This window comes from Balaenoptera physalus, assembly GCF_965194825.1.
Source record: "Balaenoptera physalus genome assembly, chromosome: 3".
In the NCBI taxonomy this organism is placed as follows: domain Eukaryota; kingdom Metazoa; phylum Chordata; class Mammalia; order Artiodactyla; family Balaenopteridae; genus Balaenoptera; species Balaenoptera physalus.
This window is the reverse complement of record NC_138890.1, coordinates 16,023,035-16,041,821: the sequence shown is the minus strand read 5'-3', so window position 1 is coordinate 16,041,821 and position 18,787 is coordinate 16,023,035. Positions and strand designations below refer to the sequence as shown.

Genomic DNA, 18,787 nt, shown 5'->3' with positions numbered 1-18,787 from the left:
ACCACAGCGCTATGAGATTAGATATCAATTACAGAAAAAAATCTGTAAAAAATACAATATATGGGTATGTGTTTACAGTTTAAGAAATCCAGAAGAGTTTCGGAGGAACCAAGATGGCGGAGTAGAAGGATATGCTCTCACTCCTTCTTGTGAGAACACCAGAATCACAACTAGCTGCTGGACAATCATTGACAGGAGTACGCTGGAACTCACCAAAAAAGATAGCCCACATCCAAAGACAAGGGAGAAGCCACAATGAGATGGTACGAGGGGCGCAATCAGAGTAAAATCAAATCCCATAACTGGTGGGTGGGTGACTCACAGACTGGCGAACACTTATACCACAGAAGTCCACCCACTGGAGTGAAGGTTCTGAGCCCCACGTCAGGCTTCCCAACCTGGGGGTCCGGCAACGGGAGGAGGAATTCATACAGAATCAGACTTTGAAGCCTAGTGGGAATTGATTGCAGGACTTCGACAGGACTGGGGGAAACAGAGACCCCACTCTTGGAGGGCGCACACAAAATAGTGTGCACATCGGGCCCCAGGGGAAGGAGCAGTGACCCCGGGGGAGACTGAACCAGACCTACCTGCTAGTGTTGGAAGGTTTCCTGCAGAGGCGGGGGGTGGCTCTGTTTCACCGTCGGGACAAGGGCACTGGCAGCAGAAGTTCTGGGAAGTACTCCTTGGCCTGAGCCCTCCCAGAGTCTGTTATTAGCCCCACCAAAGAGCCCAGGTAGGCTCCAGTGTTGGGTTGCCTCAAGCAAAACAACCAACAGGGAGGGAACCCAGCCCCACCCATCAACAGTCAAGTGGATTAAAGTTTTACTGAGCTCTGACCACCACAGCAACTGTCAGCTCTACCCACCACCAGAGCCTCCCATCAAGCCTCTTAGATAGCCTCAACCACCAGAGGGCAGACAGCAGAAGCAAGAAAAACTATAATCTTGCAGCCTGTGGAACAAAAACCACATTCACAGAAAGACAGACAAGATGAAAAGGCAGAGGGCTACAAACCAGATGAAGGAACAAGATAAAACCCCAGAAAAACAACTAAATGAAGTGGAGATAGGCAACCTTCCAGAAAAAGAATTCAGAATAATGATAGTGAAGATGATCCAGGACCTCGGAATAAGAATGGAGGCAAAGATTGAGAAGATGCGAGAAATGTTTAACAAAGACCTAGAAGAATTAAAGAACAAACAAACAGAGATGAACAATACAATAACTGAAATGAAAACTACACTAGAAGGAATCCATAGCAGAATAACTGAGGCAGAAGAACGGATAAGTGACCTGGAAGACAGAATGGTGGAATTCACTGCTGCGGAACAGACTAAAGAAAAAAGAATGAAAGGAAATGAAGACAGCCTAAGAAACCTCTGGGACAACATTAAACACAACAACATTCGTATTATAAGGGTTCCTGAAGGAGAAGAGAGAGAGAAAGGACCAGAGAAAATATGTGAAGAGATTATAGTCGAAAACTTCCCTAACATGGGAAAGGAAATAGCCACCCAAGTCCAGGAAGCGCAGCGAGTCCCATACAGGATAAACCCAAGGAGAAACACGCCGGGACACATAGTAATCAAATTGGCAAAAATTAAAGACCAAGAAAAATTGTTGAAAGCAGGAAGGGAAAAACGACAAATAACATACAAGGGAACTCCCATAAGGTTAACAGCTGATTTCTCAGCAGAAACTCTACAAGCCAGAAGGGAGTGGCATGATATACTTAAAGTGATGAAAGGGAAGAACCTACAACCAAGATTACTCTACCCGGCAAGGATCTCATTCAGATTGGATGGAGAAATCAAAAGCTTTACAGACAAGCAAAAGCTAAGAGAATTCAGCACCACCAAACCAGCTCTACAACAAATGCTAAAGGAACTTCTCTAAGTGGGAAACACAGGAGAAGAAAAGGATCTACAAAAACAAACCCAAAACAATTAAGAAAATGGTCATAGGAACATACATATCAATAATTACCTTAAACGTGAATGGATTAAATGCTCCAACCAAAAGACACAGGCTTGCTGAATGGATACAAAAACAAGACCCATATATATGCTGTCTACAAGAGACCCACTTCAGACCTAGGGACACATACAGACTGAAAGTGAGGGGATGGAAAAAGATATTCCATGCAAATGGAAATCAAAATAAAGCTGGAGTAACTATACTCATATCAGATAAAATAGACTTTAAAATAAAGAAGGTTACAAGAGACAAGGAAGGACACTACATAATGATCAAGGGATCAATCCAAGAAGAAGATATAACAATTATAAATATATATGCACCCAACATAGGAGCACCTCAATACATAAGGCAACTGCTAACAGCTATAAAAGAGGAAATCGACAGTAACATAATAATAGTGAGGGACTTTAACACCTCACTTACACCAATGGACAGATCATCCAAAATGAAAATAAATAAGGAAACAGAAGCTTTAAATGACACAATAGACCAGATAGATTTAATTGATATTTATAGGACATTCCATCCAAAAACAGCAGATTACACATTCTTCTCAAGTGCGCACAGAACACTCTCCAGGATAGATCACATCTTGGGTCACAAATCAAGCCTCAGTAAATTTAAGGAAATTGAAATCATATCAAGCATCTTTTCTGACCACAACACTATGAGATTAGAAATCAGTTACAGGGAAAAAAACGTAAAAAACACAAACACATGGAGGCTAAACAATACGTTACTAAATAACCAAGAGATCACTGAAGAAATCAAAGAGGAAATCAAAAAATACCTAGAGACAAATGACGATGAAAACACGACGATCCAAAACTTATGGGATGCAGCAAAAGCAGTTCTAAGAGGGAAGTTTATAGCTATACAAGCCTACCTAAAGAAACAAGAAAAATCTCAAGTAAGCAATCTAACCTTACACCTAAAGGAACTAGAGAAAGAAGAACAAACAAAACCCAAAGTTAGCAGAAGGAAAGAAATCATAAAGATCAGAGTGGAAATAAATGAAATAGAAACAAAGAAAACAATAGCAAAGATCAATAAAACTAAAAGCTGGTTCTTTGAGAAGATAAACAAAATTGATAAGCCATTAGCCAGACTCATCAAGAAAAAGAGGGAGAGGACTCAAATCAATAAAATTAGAAATGAAAAAGGAGAAGTTACAACAGACACCGCAGAAATACAAAGTATCCTAAGAGACTACTACAAGCAAATCTATGCGAATAAAATGGACAACCTGGAAGAAATGGACAAATTCTTAGAAATGCACAACCTTCTGAGACTGAACCAGGAAGAAATAGAAAATATGAACAGACCAATCACAAGCACTGAAATGGAAACTGTGATTAAAAATCTTCCAACAAACAAAAGCCCAGGACCAGATGGCTTCACAGGCGAATTCTGTCAAACATTTAGAGAAAAGCTAACACCTATCCTTCCCAAACTCTTCCAAAATATAGCAGAGGGAGGAACACTCTCAAACTCATTCTACGAGTCTACCACCACTCTGATACCAAAACCAGAAAAAAATGTCACAAAGAAAGAAAACTACAGACCAATATCACTGATGAACATAGATGCAAAAATCGTCCACAAAATACTAACAAACAGAATCCAACAGCACATTAAAAGGATCATACACCATGATCAAGTGGGGTTTATCCCAGGAACGCAAAGATTCTTCAATATATGCAAATCAATCAATGTGATAAACCATATTAACAAATTGAAGGAGAAAAACCATATGGTCATCTCAATCAATGCAGAGAAGGCTTTCGACAAAATTCAACACCCATTTATGATAAAAACCCTCCAGAAAGTAGGCATAGAGGGAACTTTCCTCAACATAATAAAGGCCACATATGACAAACCCACAGCCAACATTGTCCTCAATGGTGAAAAACTGAAACAATTTCCACTAAGATCAGGAACAAAACAAGGTGCCCACTCTCACCACTATTATTCAACATAGTTTTGGAAGTTTTAGCCACAGCAATCAGAGAAGAAAAAGAAATAAAAGGAATCCAAATCGGAAAAGAAGAAATAAAACTGTCACTGTTCACAGATGACATGATACTATACATAGAGAATCCTAAAGATGCTACCAGAAAACTACTAGAGCTAATCAATGAATTTGATAAAGTAGCAGGATACAACATTAATGCCCAGAAATCTCTTGCATTCCTATACACTAATGACGAAAAATCTGAAAGTGAAATTAAGAAAACACTCCCATTTACCATTGCAACAAAAAGAATAAAATATCTAGGAATAAACCTACCTAAGGAGACATACAGGTCTTTTGTCTCATTAGGTACGTTTATTCCTAGACCTGTATGCAGAAAATTATAAGACACTGATGAAAGAAATTAAAGATGATACAAATAGATGGAGAGATATACCATGCTCTTGGATTGGAAGAATCAACATTGTGAAAATGACTATACTACCCAAAGCAATCTACAGATTCAATGTATTCCCTATCAAACTACCACTGGCATTTTTCACAGAACTAGAACAAAAAATTTCACAATTTGTATGGAAACACAAAAGACCCCGAATAGCCAAAGCAATCTTGAGAAAGAAAAATGGAGCTGGAGGAATCAGGTTCCCTGACTTCAGACTATACTACAAAGCTACAGTAATCAAGACAGTATGGTACTGGCACAAAAACAGAAATATAGATCAATGGAACAGGATAGAAAGCCCAGAGATAAACCCACGCACATATGGTCACCTTATCTTTGATAAAGGAGGCAAGAATATACAGTGGAGAAAAGACAGCCTCTTCAATAAGTGGTGCTGGGAAAACTGGACAGCTACATGTAAAAGAATGAAATTAGAACATTCCCTAACACCATACACAAAAATAAACTCAAAATGGATTAAAGACCTCAATGTAAGGCCAGATACTATCAAACTCTTTGAGGAAAACATAGGCAGAACACTCTATGACATAAATCACAGCAAGATCCTTTTTGACCCACCTCCTAGAGAAATGGAAATAAAAAAAAATAAACAAATGGGACCTAATGAAACCTAGTCAAAGCTTTTAGGACTGTGGAGTGATGAGGTTGAATCACTCATCACTTTAGGGGTGAGATGGCGAATGACCATGAGAGTCCAGGAGGGGTCCTAGGGGTTATGAGGATCCTAAGCTTCCTCTACCCATTGTTGATCAAACTACTCAAGTGTACATAGTACCCAGCAGATGAGAGTGAATAAAACTACTTTATCCTGAGATTCTTGACTCACCTGATTACCTGGGCATGGGCAGAGATTCTCCCCCATTGGTATGAGGTCTTGTGAAGCCTGCCACCCACTGTGCCTGCTCCATCACCAGCATTCCATTCAACTCAGAGAAAAGTTACTCAAACTTCTAAACTTCCATTTCTTCATCTACAAGCTGGGTGTAATAACAGACTTTAGCTGCCAGGGTGGTTCTGGTGATTAATTGTGTTCATATGAACACAATCTATGCCATTTACTATGCCATCAGAAAATCTGTGTGTTATTATAGGACATTCAACCCCAGGCTTGAGAGTTTAGACTCTGGACAATAGGAGAATTTTTGCCATTGAACTCTTGTAAGACAAGAGACATATATTGAGTCACTACTGTGTGTCCAGCACTGTTATAGGCCCTGGGGACACAGAGGTAAATCACATCCAGTCCCACATGCATAATCCAGCAGCCAAAGCACGATGTGAAAGGCTGTGGTGGAGACATCTGCTGGTCACTAACGGAAAATGTGGAGGAAGAAATGTTCACGCAGGGAGTGAAGATGTTTGAAAACATGTGATTTCAGAGAGAAAAGTAAGAGACTGGAGGGGAAGTTCACTTACTGAATATGTGCTAAGTGGCAATATCTGCCCTCACACATTGTTGCTAATTATCTCAGAAATCCAGGTTTCTGTCCCAAAAGCCTGCAACTTTGTCCTGCTACCCATGCTGAGTACTAGATCCTGCCTCAGAGCTCTGCTCCTCTTCCCACTAAGCAATAATGACAGAATCCACAAAAAGATTTTCTCTCTTCCCCAGCCAGGGAGCAGAGCCAATGAGAGGAGCTCAGAAAAAGACCAGGAGGACTTGCACTCACCATTTAATCTCCTTAGGCTCACGGTCCCTGAGGAGCTCTTGCGCCTCCTGCCGGCAGCATTCCTGGTATTCTTGGTGCTTTACAAGGTTGTACAGGATCCAGGAGAGGCCACTGGCTGTGGTGTCATGGCCTGAAGAGCATCCAGAAAGGCTTGGATAGCTGGGCTACTTCAGCACCAGAGGGTGGACAGCACCTTCACAGTAAGGCCCATGGGGAGGATGGGGAGGGATGGGGTGGTCCAGGGTCCACACACCAAGTCCCTGGGATGGAGAGACACATGCCCCCTCTGTAGTCCCACACTGGGACCCTCACCCTCAAACATGAAGGTGTCAGCTTCAGCTCGGATATCTTCTTCTGACAATCCCTTCTCATCTTCATCCGGGAGAGAAAGCAAGATCCGCAGAATCACACTAGCTCTGAGGGCCCCTGAGCCTAAACTGAGAAAATCTCTGAACCTCCATCATCCATCCAGAACCCCAAGCCCACCCTGAAATCCTAGACTTCCCTCTGTCACCAGAGGCCCCACCCCATAGGTCTCCTCCTTGATCTCCTTGTCTCCTGTGTTTCCCCTGGTGAAAGGAATCAATGATCCATAAATATTTTCATGTTTCTTCATGATGAGGAATTTCTGAGAAAACAGTTGCTGGCAACCTGGGTTACGGGATGATTGAATGGCAACTTGCCTTGGAAGCTAGAGATTGAGCATTGCCCCAAAGCCATTTGCTCACATGCTAGGATAGTAAATCCAGAGATTCTTTATGTCTCCTGGAGATAAGGAATGGGTTATAAACCTATAGAACCTATAGACTTTGCCTTCTCACCAAAGAGGATTTGTTTAAGCTCCAGAACAATCTCTCTCTCCTCTTTTCTTCTCTTCTCTTCCCTTCCCTTCTCTACTCTCTCCATATCTCTATCCCTATTATCCATACAGAAGAATGGGCAGATATATCAGCTGTCCTGTATAAGATTCAAATTTCAATATCTGGAAGTAATTCTCCTGTGATGCAACCATGGCTGCATGGACAGGTAAAAGCAGCACGGAGCCCTCAAAAGAATTTGGGGAAAAAGGGGAAAAGAATGGGGGAAAAGAGCTAAATTCTATTCTGGCTACTGTTACTGCTGTGAGAAATAAATGCTCTGCTCTGATCCAGGGTTCAGTATATATACAACAACAACACACACACACACACACACGTAGACTAACTTATTAACTCGGAAGTAGAGTAAAATCTCAGGCCTTCACAATTTCAGACCCAGCAATCCCCTGCAGGGGGATTCCACACAGTCATCTCTAAAACTTATCCCGGACCCATCCCTCCCTCAAGCACCTCACATGGCTCCCCAGTACCCTCTGCATCCCATCCAAGCTCTTTGATCAAATCGAGGTCCATTCTAATACTTCTACTCAGATCTCAGAGGAGCCCACCTTGGTCAGCAGGAGCACATCAATGAAGTCCAAGGTCTTGGCCTTAGCCTTGGCCTTGAGGAAGTCATCAATGCCCTGACTGGGGAGGGTACGCCGCCGCTCCTGGATAACAGCATCTGTGAAGTCGTGAACCAGGCGGCAGGCCCTGAGGAAGCACCACCCGTCGGGGGTGAGGTAGTACAGGAGGTCTACGTGCAGGAAGATCTGCTGGTGCCGCTTTGCCACTAGGGCACCGAGCTCCAAGATGGCAGCAATATATTCACTGGGCTTCCTGCAGGGTGAGAGCATGAAGGAAGCCAACAACATAAAACACCTGAAGCCCAGAAGGTGGGAGCTACCTCCCTCCAGGAAACTGAGGCTCCAAGAACAGATGGCCCACAGATACAGTGTGGGGAGGAGCCAGGACATGAGACTCTCCAGACTCTTCTCTCCTACATCCCATCTCTGTGAGCTGCCTCCATGCCCCAGGCACCCAGAGCACAGCTTAGATATCATGCTTCTCCCCTCTGTCTCTCACCCAGTATCTGTCCCTTCTCCTTCCCAAAACTGTCCACACGGCTCAGAACTTATCCTCTGCTAGCTGACCAATGGCCCAGCCCCTTCTCTATTCTCCTTGCATCCAATGTCAACACCATCCACTGTCTACATTACTGTCATTCTTCTCTTGAGTCAGATGTCCAAGCTTAGCTTTGACCACCACCCTCATCTGATCAAACACCTTCCATGGCTCCCTGGAAACCTCGGAATAAAGTTCATATCTTCTTTGTCTGGCTTCAGAATGTCCTTAAGATATAACCCCGCCCACTCCTCCAAACTTATTTCCAAGGTGTCTCCTCACGGTTGCACACACTTTGATCGTTCTAAGCTCCTGGCCTTTATCAAACAGTTCTACCTACCTGAAATGATCACTCCTCTTTCCCTTTCCCTGTCCTTCAATATCGAGATTTGACCCACCTCCTCCAGGAAGGCTCTTCTGATAGCCCTGGTCAGTCCTCCCTCCCCCATCTACTCCCTTGGATCTATGGCTCATGTACCCAGGCCCTGGGCCAAGACTCACTCCTGGCAATTGCTGTCGAAACTGAAGACGCATTCCTGCAGACTGTCCAGGGTCACGAGGCTGATGTGTTCAAACACGTCCAGATGGGTGTGGCCCTCCGTGACTAAGCGCTGCCACTTGGCCTGGACAGAGAAGGGGACAGGGTTAGGACTGGGAATTGCCTCCTCTGAGCCCCTACCCAATCCCAACCACCTGATGGGCTCCCCCAGACCCTGCCTCTTGGCCCCAGGCAGCCATCCCCAGGGAAGACCAGGCTTGGATAGGAGTAAAAGTTGTTACTGTTAGGACATGAAGTCCCCATGGCTCGGAGTTAGGAGATTTGGGTTTTTGACCTTGGCTCTTCCTTCTACACTCTGTGTATCCTTAGTAAGGTTAATGAATAAAGTAAGTGCACAACAAATGTTAGCTTTCATCATCATCATTTTTATAAATTGATTAGGAAAATATCCCCTATATTGAGAGAGGTTGTCTTCCATGCACCCTGAGCGCCCCTGCCCTTTAATGCTGGGTATGCCAAAAAAAATTGCAAGACTCCTATGTTCTTTACCTGGGCCATTTCTCAGAGTTGTATTTGTAGAAAACAATCTTGAGGAGTGAGGTTATGTCTCCCCCTGGACAAATATCAAGCTCGCTTCTAATAACTATAAAAGTCACAGAGTCCCTAAACCTATACTGCTCCCTGCTATAATACAACATACTACATGACTGGCATCTATAGAAGCCCACCTGTGTCATCCACATGGGATTTGGTGACTTGGAGGAAGAATGCAAACCAACAAGAAGCACAGGCTCTTTGTTGTGCTGAGGGTAATAAACTGTCCTCGGTTTCTGACCCAGGAGTCTCATGTCTTCTGGCCAAATCCATGAAACAGTAACAAGCTCACTTGCAGCTCCCAAATATGAAAAAAAAATCCCAACCTTCACAAAATCCTGACCTCCAGTACTTCACTTCCATATGTTTATATCCAAACCCTTTGCAATGTGATTTTTCAGCAGCTTCTATTAGGAGATGGAGCCTATTTCACCATCCTTTGATTCTGAGCTGGCCTTGGACCTGCTTTGGCCAATACCTTGGTGAAAATGATAAGGTGATCATCCCAAACCTAGACCCCAAAGGGCATTGCAGCTTCCTGTCAGTCTGTTGGAACCCTGCTCCTGCCATGTAAACAAGACTGAGATGTCTTTTGGAGGGAGAGAATTGCATGAAAGAATGTCCAGTTGTCCCAGCTGAGGCCATCCTAGATCAACGTGCAGTCAGCCAAGCCACAAACATGTGAGAGGACTGATTCCAGCACAGCAAATCTTCCTATCTGACCCACAGCTGATCACAGATACATGAGTGGCCCCATCTACATCCAGAAGAACTAGCCAACTGACTCACAGACTTCTCAATATTAAACCCTCATTTTTTTTGAAGTGATATGTTACTCCAGATGACTACTACACAATATTCATCATCATCATAAACCGTGTCTCAAGATTCCAAGGCTTTTCGCAGGGAAACAGAAAATAACACACTCTGAGCACCTACTATGTGCCAGGGCTCCATTATGTTATCTTGATCACCCTGTCAAGCAGGGATCATACTATCCTCATTTTACAGCTGAGGAAACTGAGGCTCAGAAAGGAAGAACAATGGCCCCAAAGACACCTAGCACTGTGAGAATTCCAGACAAGAAATCTCTGAGTCCCCGTTGTCCACAAGACTCCAGCTGGGACCCCGAGTTCAAGATACTCACATGCATGATGTCTGCACTCTTGGTGAAAATCTTCATATAGGGCTTCAGGATGTTGAAGTGGAAGGCGGGTGTCAGCATGTGACGGTGCCTGTTCCACTTATCACCAGCACTCAGCAGGAGCCCATCCCCTAGCCGAGGCAGCCACGGGGAGTGGGCAAGGGCAGCACCTTCCTCTGGGCCCCCAAGGTTATCCCCAATCCCGATCAGTTACTCACCCAGCCAGGGCTTCAGAAAGTCATAGAAGACCACGTCCTTGGGTGCGATGGCAGCTGACATGAACGAGGACCATCAGGGGCCAGGGAGAGTGGGAGCGGAGGGACTTTTGGTGGGTGGTGGAGGCTCCCAGCCAGGAATCTGCGTTCCCCCTCCAAGCCCAGCATAGCAGGAATGGGGCCAAGAGCACAGGAAACTGGGAGGAGGGGGGAAGGGGGGGAACAGGCCAGGCTGCAGCACAGAATACAGTAAAGGCAGAGCCCATAGACACAACTCTATATGCTTAGACACACCCCAACATGATACAACATGCCCTAACATGCCTTGGCATGGCTCCTACGTGGTCCAGCCTGTTCTGAACACACAGGCATAGCCCAGCACTTTACAAAACATCTGTACAGAGACTTAGGACACCATATCTGCCCCAGCACTCTCACCTCTCCTGAACATCTGACAGGGACCCATGTGTTAACATGTCCTGACAAGGCCCCGACATGCATGGCACAACCTGACATGACACAACAGCTCTGCCAGGGACCTGAAGACAATCTGACATGACTGCAATGTGCCCCAGGCAGGCTCCAGACAGGACTCAAATTCACTGATTTCACAGATGTGAACCAGGTGTGACCCAGATACACCCCCAAGACCTGCATCAGACACGACTCACATAAGGTCTCAGGCATTTCTCAGAGTGATCCTGAGTCCCAGACCTCAGACAAACCTCAAATGTGGCCCAGATGTGACCAGCAGGAGAACCAGACAATCTCTAATGACATCTCGGAGAAGAACCAGACAGACCCTGACATGCCTCAAATATTCTTGGCCACAGCTGAGCCCCAGGCATGACTGAGACCATCTCTGAGCTCAGGTGTAAACATATACCCGGTGTCATCTGTTATAACATACACCAGCTGTAACCAGAATCCAGGTAGAAATATAAACGTGACCAGAAGTGGCCATGCAGCAGACATTGCACAGACATGACCGCAGGTCAGGCAGGTGGGAGTCCAGGTGCCAGAGAGGCAGTGGTATCTCTGTCACAGCCCTCTCTGTCTGCACCCTGGTCACCTGTCCACCTGGAGGCAACACAGAGACCATGGCAGTGGGCAAGCTGTGGCCAGGGAGGTGTCCACCTGGAGCAAAAAGCACAGGCTTGATGCAGGTGGGGTGGAAGATGAGGGTGACCACATGCCAGGGCCCCACCCACCAGCAGCACACATCCCATAGGTGCTGGCCTGGCCCTGTGTGTACAGGAGACCTTCCTCCGAGCTCTGAATCTGGACAGGCACAAAAATGACCCAATTCACACTCTTCCAGGCTGCCAGAGGGAAGGACCTGCAGGACCGTGATCCACACCTGAACCCATGAATCACCTCCAGCAGCTGCTCGTCTGTCCTCAGCCTCCTCCTGGGCGCCCTCCCCACACCCTCCGTACATGACAACTGGGATCCCCTGTTTACCAGGATAGAAATGGTCTTTCTCTGTTTGGATCCCAAACACCATGTTCACCTGACTTCTCTTCCATTCTCACTTTCCAGACAAAGAAACTGAGGCTCTGAATGATGAAGTCACTTGCCCATAGTCTCCCAGATGGTAAATCTGAGACACCAGCCCAGGTCTGTCTGAATCCAGGGCCTGAGTTCTTAACCATCAAACTACTCTGAGCCCCAAAACAATAGCTCAGAAGGCCCTATGCCTGCCAAGACTGGGCACTCAGAATCTCAGCAACACAGGAATCAGTCCTATGATACAGGTGAAGGAATTTAAAGGGAATCCTGTAACTTTTCCTGGAAATGTAAATGAGCTCACTATTCCATGGGGCTAGAGCTTCTGGGTTTCATCTTTCCCAAGATGACAGTGAAGCCATCACAGATGAACACAGAACTAAAGGAGGAAGACAGATTTCTGATGACATTGTTTGAGACCTGGATCCAGCTGTGCCTGAAGACAACCCTCCTTGGACTTAACAGTCAATTGATTCCCTTTCTTTGCTTAGATCATACAGGGTGGTGTTTCTACCACTAACACCACTAACATCTGAAAGAGACTTCAGTAGCCAGAGACAGCCAGGGACCTTCCCAGTGTCACCAAGCATTCTGGTGTCAAAACCAAGGTTTCTGTCAGGTGCTGCCTGTTCCCCTGCTTGCCTGGTCTGTCTGCGGACAGGAGGGACAACGGGCAAGGGAAGGGAGTCAGGGTTGGGTGGAGTCTCCTCTGGGAGATTCCTGGGGACTGGAGAAGGAGGACACTGAACTAGAAGTGGTCGAGCTGTAGGATAGTGTAAAAGAAACTGACCCACCAGAGAGGTGAATGTCATGGAAATAGCAGCCCAGATCCTGCACCAGCTACAAGTCTTCATTGCTCTGGGCCTGGGGATGGGTGGGACTGAGGGCAGGCCTGGCAGGGGGCCTGGGATGCCATGGATGCCCACTGCATCACTCTACCCTCTGCTTTAAAAAATGTCTGCTCATCGTTCCAGACCCAGTTCCAGCAACTCCTCCAGGAAGCCTTCCGGGATGCCCCAGCAGAAAACCTTGCTTCTCTTCTGGGTTGCCACAGCCCCTCTCCCTCTGGCCAATTCCTGACCACACCAGGTCAGGGGTTTCTCTGTCCAGATCTGTGTCCTCAAGATTGTGGGGCGGGGGGTGGGGGGTCCTTCACCCAGGACACCAGGGTGAGGTGCAGACGGCAGTGAGAGGAGGAAGGAGGCAGTGAGATGGGGGCTGGTGAATACTTGAAGGAAAGAGGAAGATGCCTGAGAAAGAAGAGGGGAGGAAGGGCCGGGGTCCTGTAGGGGCCACATAGAAGCTTGGCAGGGAGGGGTTCACTGCACTCAGATGTGCCTCTGCACCCACCACCACAAGCTCTGCATGGGTACCTGAGGCACTGGTGACAGACCGGATCAAGTCAGGGTGGCAGAAAATGACCAAGGAGGTGATGGGCCCCAACCAGATCTTAAATCCCTGGGAGTGGTTGGCCATCAGCAGAGTGAAGTCTCTCAAGCCCTGCTCTATTCGGGGGACCTTCAAGCAAGGCAAGAGCCATCAGTCCCCAGAAGGAACCGCTGCAGTGGACAGTGTGTGGGATTCTGCACAGATGGAGGGAATCTCTGCTTCCTCCTGCTCCTTCTCTCTGGGGGCAGGAGGGACCTGGGGGCCTCTTCATGTCCCCAGAGTGTATCCCAGGGCACAGGGAGAAGACGCTCTCTCTGCCCACCAGGAAGGTGACCTTGGCTTGAGAAGACACATTTATCTCATCCTGGGAGTGGTCCCAGCCCCAGGGGTGGCCACAAGAGGAGATTCCCCATGGAGGAGGTTTGTGGGTAGCAAGGTGGCCTCAGAATTGTCCCTGGGTTTTGGTCCCACATACATTCATATTCTGTCCCACATAGCCTCTGGTTCCTTGCATGTTAAATGGTTTCCAGACCTGGGAACTTCCAGCCCTGGCTGACCCCAGGGGACAGCTTTGGACTCTGCCCATCAATCAGGAGAGCAACTCTGGACAGGAGGAGTTGGACACCCATTCCTTTGACCTTGACTCAGGGAAGTGACAGCAAGTTCATCACCTCGGTCACCAAACATTTATTTTGCATGCCTACTGTATGCCAGAACTGGACTGTGCACTGTAGTGTCTGCTCCCCTGAATTGTCATCAGATTGGAAAGATGGTTAATAAGTAATTGGACAATTAACTGTTTAATTAATCATGAGCAGGGCCAAGTCAAAAGTCAAGGTCTGGGGCACAAGTTGGGTGGGTGAGTGGGGGTGTGGTCTAAGAAGATTTCAGAAAGAAGAAGTGAGGGCCAACTATATCCAGACTGGGTGAGGGGCCCATTGGGACATCTTGGGGGAAGGGAGGGGAGTAAGATAAGAGGAGGGGTCCCAGGAAGGGGAGGGTGCGGGGACCTGTGCCCTTGTAGGTTGGGGTGGGGCAGTGATAGCTATTTCCTGTGGGGAAGCTGTAGCCCAGAATGAAAAAACACAAGGAAGTGAGCCACATGCAGAGCAGACCCTGGACAGTGCCTTTGAGGAGGCCTCAAGGCCAGCATGGAGACTGAAAGGCCAGGGGACGAGGCTCTGTGCAGTCCAGCATAATGTGGGGTGCACTAATGTGTGGAAGACAGGCAGGAAATGGACCCCAAAGCAGGCTAGGGGTAGAAGGACAGGATGTGGGAAAGGTCTTGATGGCAGAGCAGAGGAAAGAATGAGTACAGAAAGAGGGGCTCCTCGGCCTCCCTGGCTTCTCTTCTGTCCTAGACTCCACTCCAGCCCTTGAGCCCCATTCCTGACCCTGCAGGAAGTCCACCCACCCTGATTCCCCAACCCATCCTGCTGCCCACACTCACCAGGCCCAGGTGACCCAAGAACCAGTTGCGTTTTGGGGGCTACGGGAAACATTGGAGGCGGCGAGAGTTGTTGTAGGAGGTGTAGGTCCAGGCCAGGACGCGGGCCAGTAGCCAGGAGGCCCCGACCAGCAGCAGGAGCGGCCACGGGGAGGCTGCCACCGGTCCGAGTCCCAGCCAGGAGAGGCTCAGCTGCAGCATCCTGCGGGGCGGACGCGGTGGAGGGTGAGCTCCTGAGGATGAAGGAAGGGGCGATGATGGTGAGCTGTGAGGCAGAGACCAACAGAGGGACAGGAACAAGGGAGAGAGGGGCAGGGATGGTGAGTGCTGGGGACAGGGCAAGAAGGACCCAGAGAGGGGAGGGAGACCCAGAGAAATCCAGAGGAAGACGGAGAGACAGAGACAGAAAGACACACACTACCAGTGGATAACTAAACACATACACACACAGTGTGTGTGTGTGTGTGTGTGTCTGTGTGTGTCTCTGTGTGTGTTTACTTACCACTGGTATCCATTCATTTCCCAGGCCAGCTCATTCCCTGGAACCACTGCCTTGGGCAGTGGCCTTCCCCACCTGAGGCTATGACCCCCAGCCCCTTGACCCCCAGCTTGGCACCTTCTGTCAAGAGCCGCTTATCCCATACAACTTCCTCTGCCCTCCTCCTGGGAGGTCTTTTTCCCTGGCTCGACCTCTGAACTAGGGGAGGCTGGGCTTAGCTGAGTCAGCCAGTTCCCACAGCCTCTTTACCTCCTCCCCACCTGGCAGCTGTCCAAATAGACGGTGAGAGGAAGGGAGCTAGACTGTTACTGAGAGAGGACTGTAAACCAGCTCAGGGTCACAGTGTGGAAATTGGTTCCTCAGGGCTCAGCACCTCCCATGTTAACAAGTTAGGAGGTGGGCAAAGGTGACTCTGGACCCCAAGTTCACAGCCAGCCCTGCCCTTCCAAGGCCAGGGTACGGCAGGTAAAGGCGTGAACATTCAGGTGCCAGGTGAGCAAGGCAAACATCTCCGGTGCTCATTTCCACATGTGGGCCAGGAGGACGTCATACACCATTTCTTGGCATAGAATCAAGAAAAGCTCAGAACCATGAAGCCTCTGGCCTCTGGGGCACACAGCCTGGCAGGAGTTCAAGCCCTGCCTCCAAGCAACCAAAAGCCTGGATTGAGACATGACTGCTGGGAGCAGAAACAGAGAATCCAGCCTGGCTGGGGGTTACCTGCATCAGCTTCAGGGGATAAAGGGCCCAATCGGAAGAGGGCACCTGGAGACATGAGGGGTAAGGCTGTGAGGGGCTGAGAGAACAGGGTCCACACAGGGAAGAGCAGAGCTGGGAGACCCTGAGTGGGCAACCTCACTATGACTGTGGGCTGTCCCGACCCTCTCTGGGCTCAGTCTTCCTGTCTGGGAAATGGGACCTCAGATGAAATCCTGAGAGGTGGACAGCGGAGGATTGCATGGAAAGATGGGAAGAATCAGGAGCCTCAAAAAAGATGGAGTGAAGGAAAAGGGCTGGCAACTAGTATTCTTGATATTGTATGCCAGTACTCCACATAAAGTAAACCTACTCTGTGCAGACACCTGTATGTAAAGAGGGCCTACTGTGTGCTGGGTACCTCAGAAAAACATGCCCCCAGTGTGTCAGAAACTCTACATAAATTGTGCCTACTATGTTCCAGGTATGCTACAGAAAGTGCATCTACTGTGTGCCAAGTACTCTGCATAAATCTTGTCTACTTTATGCCAGATGTTCTACATAAAGCACACCTACTATGTGCCACGAACTCTATGTAAAGCATACCTACCATGTGTTGGGTACTCTATGTAAAACACACCTACTGTGTGCTGGATTCTCTATATAAAGTATGCCTACTCTGTGCCAGGTGCCCTACATAAAGCACACCTACTGTGTGTCAGGTACTCTACATAAAGTAAGCCTACTCTGTGAGATGTACTTTACATAAAGCATGCCTACTACATGCCAGGTCCTCTACATAAAGTGTAACTACTATACATTGGGTACTCTACACAAATCCTGTCTCCTGTATCACAGGTGTTCAACATAAAGCATGCCTACTGAGTGCCCAACGTACTACACAAAGAGCATCTACTATGACCTGGGTGCTACATGAAGCATTTCTACTGTGTGCCAGATATTGTACATAAAATACTCTGTGTGCCGGGTGCTCTACATAAAGTAATCGACTGTGTGCCAGATGCTCTGCCAGCAAGATAATATATCACCCTCCCCTCAGTGCTCTGGGCCAGAACCCTGGGATCAGGCAGAGAGACGCAAGTGATAGCAAGAGGGAAGATACCTATTTAACAGAAGAGCAAACAGAAGCTCAAAGAGGGCAAACCTCTAATCTAAGTTGCAGAGCTGGAAGGTACCCAGGTCTGTCATACCACCAAGCCTAAGCCTTTTCCCTCTGTCAAGCTGCTCCACCCCCAACCACAAGGGACAATGCCCTATTAATCCAGGGACATTTATAATGGTGGAATCTCAGGCAATATGGTGACCCCAGTGGGGAGATACCTTGAGGTCCTTGTATCATCACATGGACCATCTTCCCACATCCAGGATGCACCACCCAATGGATCTAGAGCTCCCCTCCTGGCCCTCTCTGGATCCTGTCCAGAACTGCCCTGTGGGGTGGTCTCCGGTGACAGAGAACTTGAAGGATGGGGCTCCTGGCGGAGCTACCGAGCAGGAGAGTGAGGGGAAGGACAGTCTTCCTGACACTGGTAGGACGCTGGGGAGACCCCGAAACTCCTTCCACCTCGACACTGGCTGGGGGAATCAGGTGGAGGATCCTAAAGCCCTCAGTGGGGTGGGTTGCACCCTCCCCCCAGAATCTCATCCCCCTTCACAGGGGTAGACTTTGCCTCCTGGCAGGTCCATTCACATCAGGGTCAGGCAGGCAAGGCCAGAATATAATAAATCAGGCAGAGTCCTGGGACACAGAGGAGAAAGAGCCCCAGTGCCCAGAGAGGTTCAGCTCACTGCAGACCTACTGTGTGCCAGGAACAGGCAGGCAGCCTAGATCAGGAACGGCAGCCACCACACCAGCATTTGCCAATATAAGTCACTAAGCTGTTTTAAGTCTTTAAAGTATATGAACCTTTTTTTTTTCATTTTACACATGAGAAACTGAGACTGAAAACTACACGAGTGAATTGCCCAAAGTCACACAGGTGATGGAAACAGGCTGTGCCCCAGACTTCACATTGGGTACCCTGAACCATGAAGCTCTCCTCCTTTCATATCTGTAAATGGGCATTTCATTAGCACCACCTCCCAAGATGGTGGGAATCATTAAAAGAGACAATGCATGTAAAACACATAGGACAGAGGAAGGGCTCAATAAATGCAAGTCATTGTTATTATTGTTGTTGTTGTCGTTGTTGATGTAATCATCCCACAGCCCTGCAAGATCAATTTCATGAGCCCATTTTTACAGAAGAAGAGCCGGAGATTCAGAGAGGTGAAGCAACTTGCTCCAGCCTCCCAGCAAATTAGGTAAATATGACAGTACAGGTGACAGCAAAGCCTGGCACATAGTACATGCTCATTAAATATCTGGGGAAGAGAGAAAGGTTTGCAGCACGGGGTTTTAAGGTTCTGGTGCTAAAATTGTGGTCCTCAAACCTCCACCATCCCACCATCTGTATCACCTGACAGTTTGCAGTAAATGCAGAATCTCACATCCTCACCCAAAATACTGACTCAGAATCGCATCTAAATACATCTGCAGGGGAACTGTGTGCACTTCTTCAAGTTTTAGGAAGTGTTGCTTTAAGACTCCTGAGTCTGGATTCTGCAACGGAGGCAGGGAGCACAATGCCTTCACCCCTCTAATTCTCAGAGGGTTTTTTCGGTTATAAAATAAGGAGAAAAATCTATACCTTCCAGAGCT

The 18,787-nt window shown here is 47.6% G+C and overlaps 2 protein-coding genes across 4 annotated transcripts in view; one reads left to right on the top strand and one right to left on the bottom strand.

Moving 5' to 3' along the window:
* The window catches only part of PGLYRP2 (peptidoglycan recognition protein 2), a 360,132-nt gene that overhangs the window by 200,129 nt on the left and 141,216 nt on the right, over nucleotides 1–18,787 (top strand). The window lies entirely within an intron of this gene.
* LOC309658786 (cytochrome P450 4F3-like) lies at nucleotides 1,644–17,517 on the bottom strand. Of its 3 annotated transcripts, XM_082457800.1 has the most exons (4): nucleotides 14,874–17,517; nucleotides 10,314–11,806; nucleotides 8,575–8,696; nucleotides 1,644–7,788 (listed from the first exon to the last, which is right to left on the bottom strand). In XM_082457800.1, exons 2-4 carry the CDS (start codon nucleotides 10,389–10,391, stop codon nucleotides 7,497–7,499), a joined length of 492 nt encoding a protein of 163 aa, XP_082313926.1. In that variant the 5' UTR covers nucleotides 10,392–11,806; nucleotides 14,874–17,517; the 3' UTR covers nucleotides 1,644–7,496. The 3 variants fall into 3 exon arrangements, with proteins under 3 accessions (XP_082313926.1, XP_082313928.1, XP_082313927.1); XM_082457802.1 differs by lacking the exon at nucleotides 10,314–11,806 and having other exon boundaries at nucleotides 12,829–17,516; XM_082457801.1 differs by lacking the exon at nucleotides 14,874–17,517 and having other exon boundaries at nucleotides 8,414–10,398.

Coding starts and splice junctions, on each gene's coding strand:
- LOC309658786 (XM_082457800.1), bottom strand. CDS start 10,391: ATGCTGACACCCGCCTTCCACTTCAACATCCTGAAGCCCTATATGAAG. Junction 8,697..10,313: donor AGAGTGCAGACATCATGCAT/GTGAGTATCTTG, acceptor TTCTCTGTCCAG/GCCAAGTGGCAGCGCTTAGT. Junction 7,789..8,574: donor TTCGACAGCAATTGCCAGGA/GTGAGTCTTGGC, acceptor CTCACCCTGCAG/GAAGCCCAGTGAATATATTG.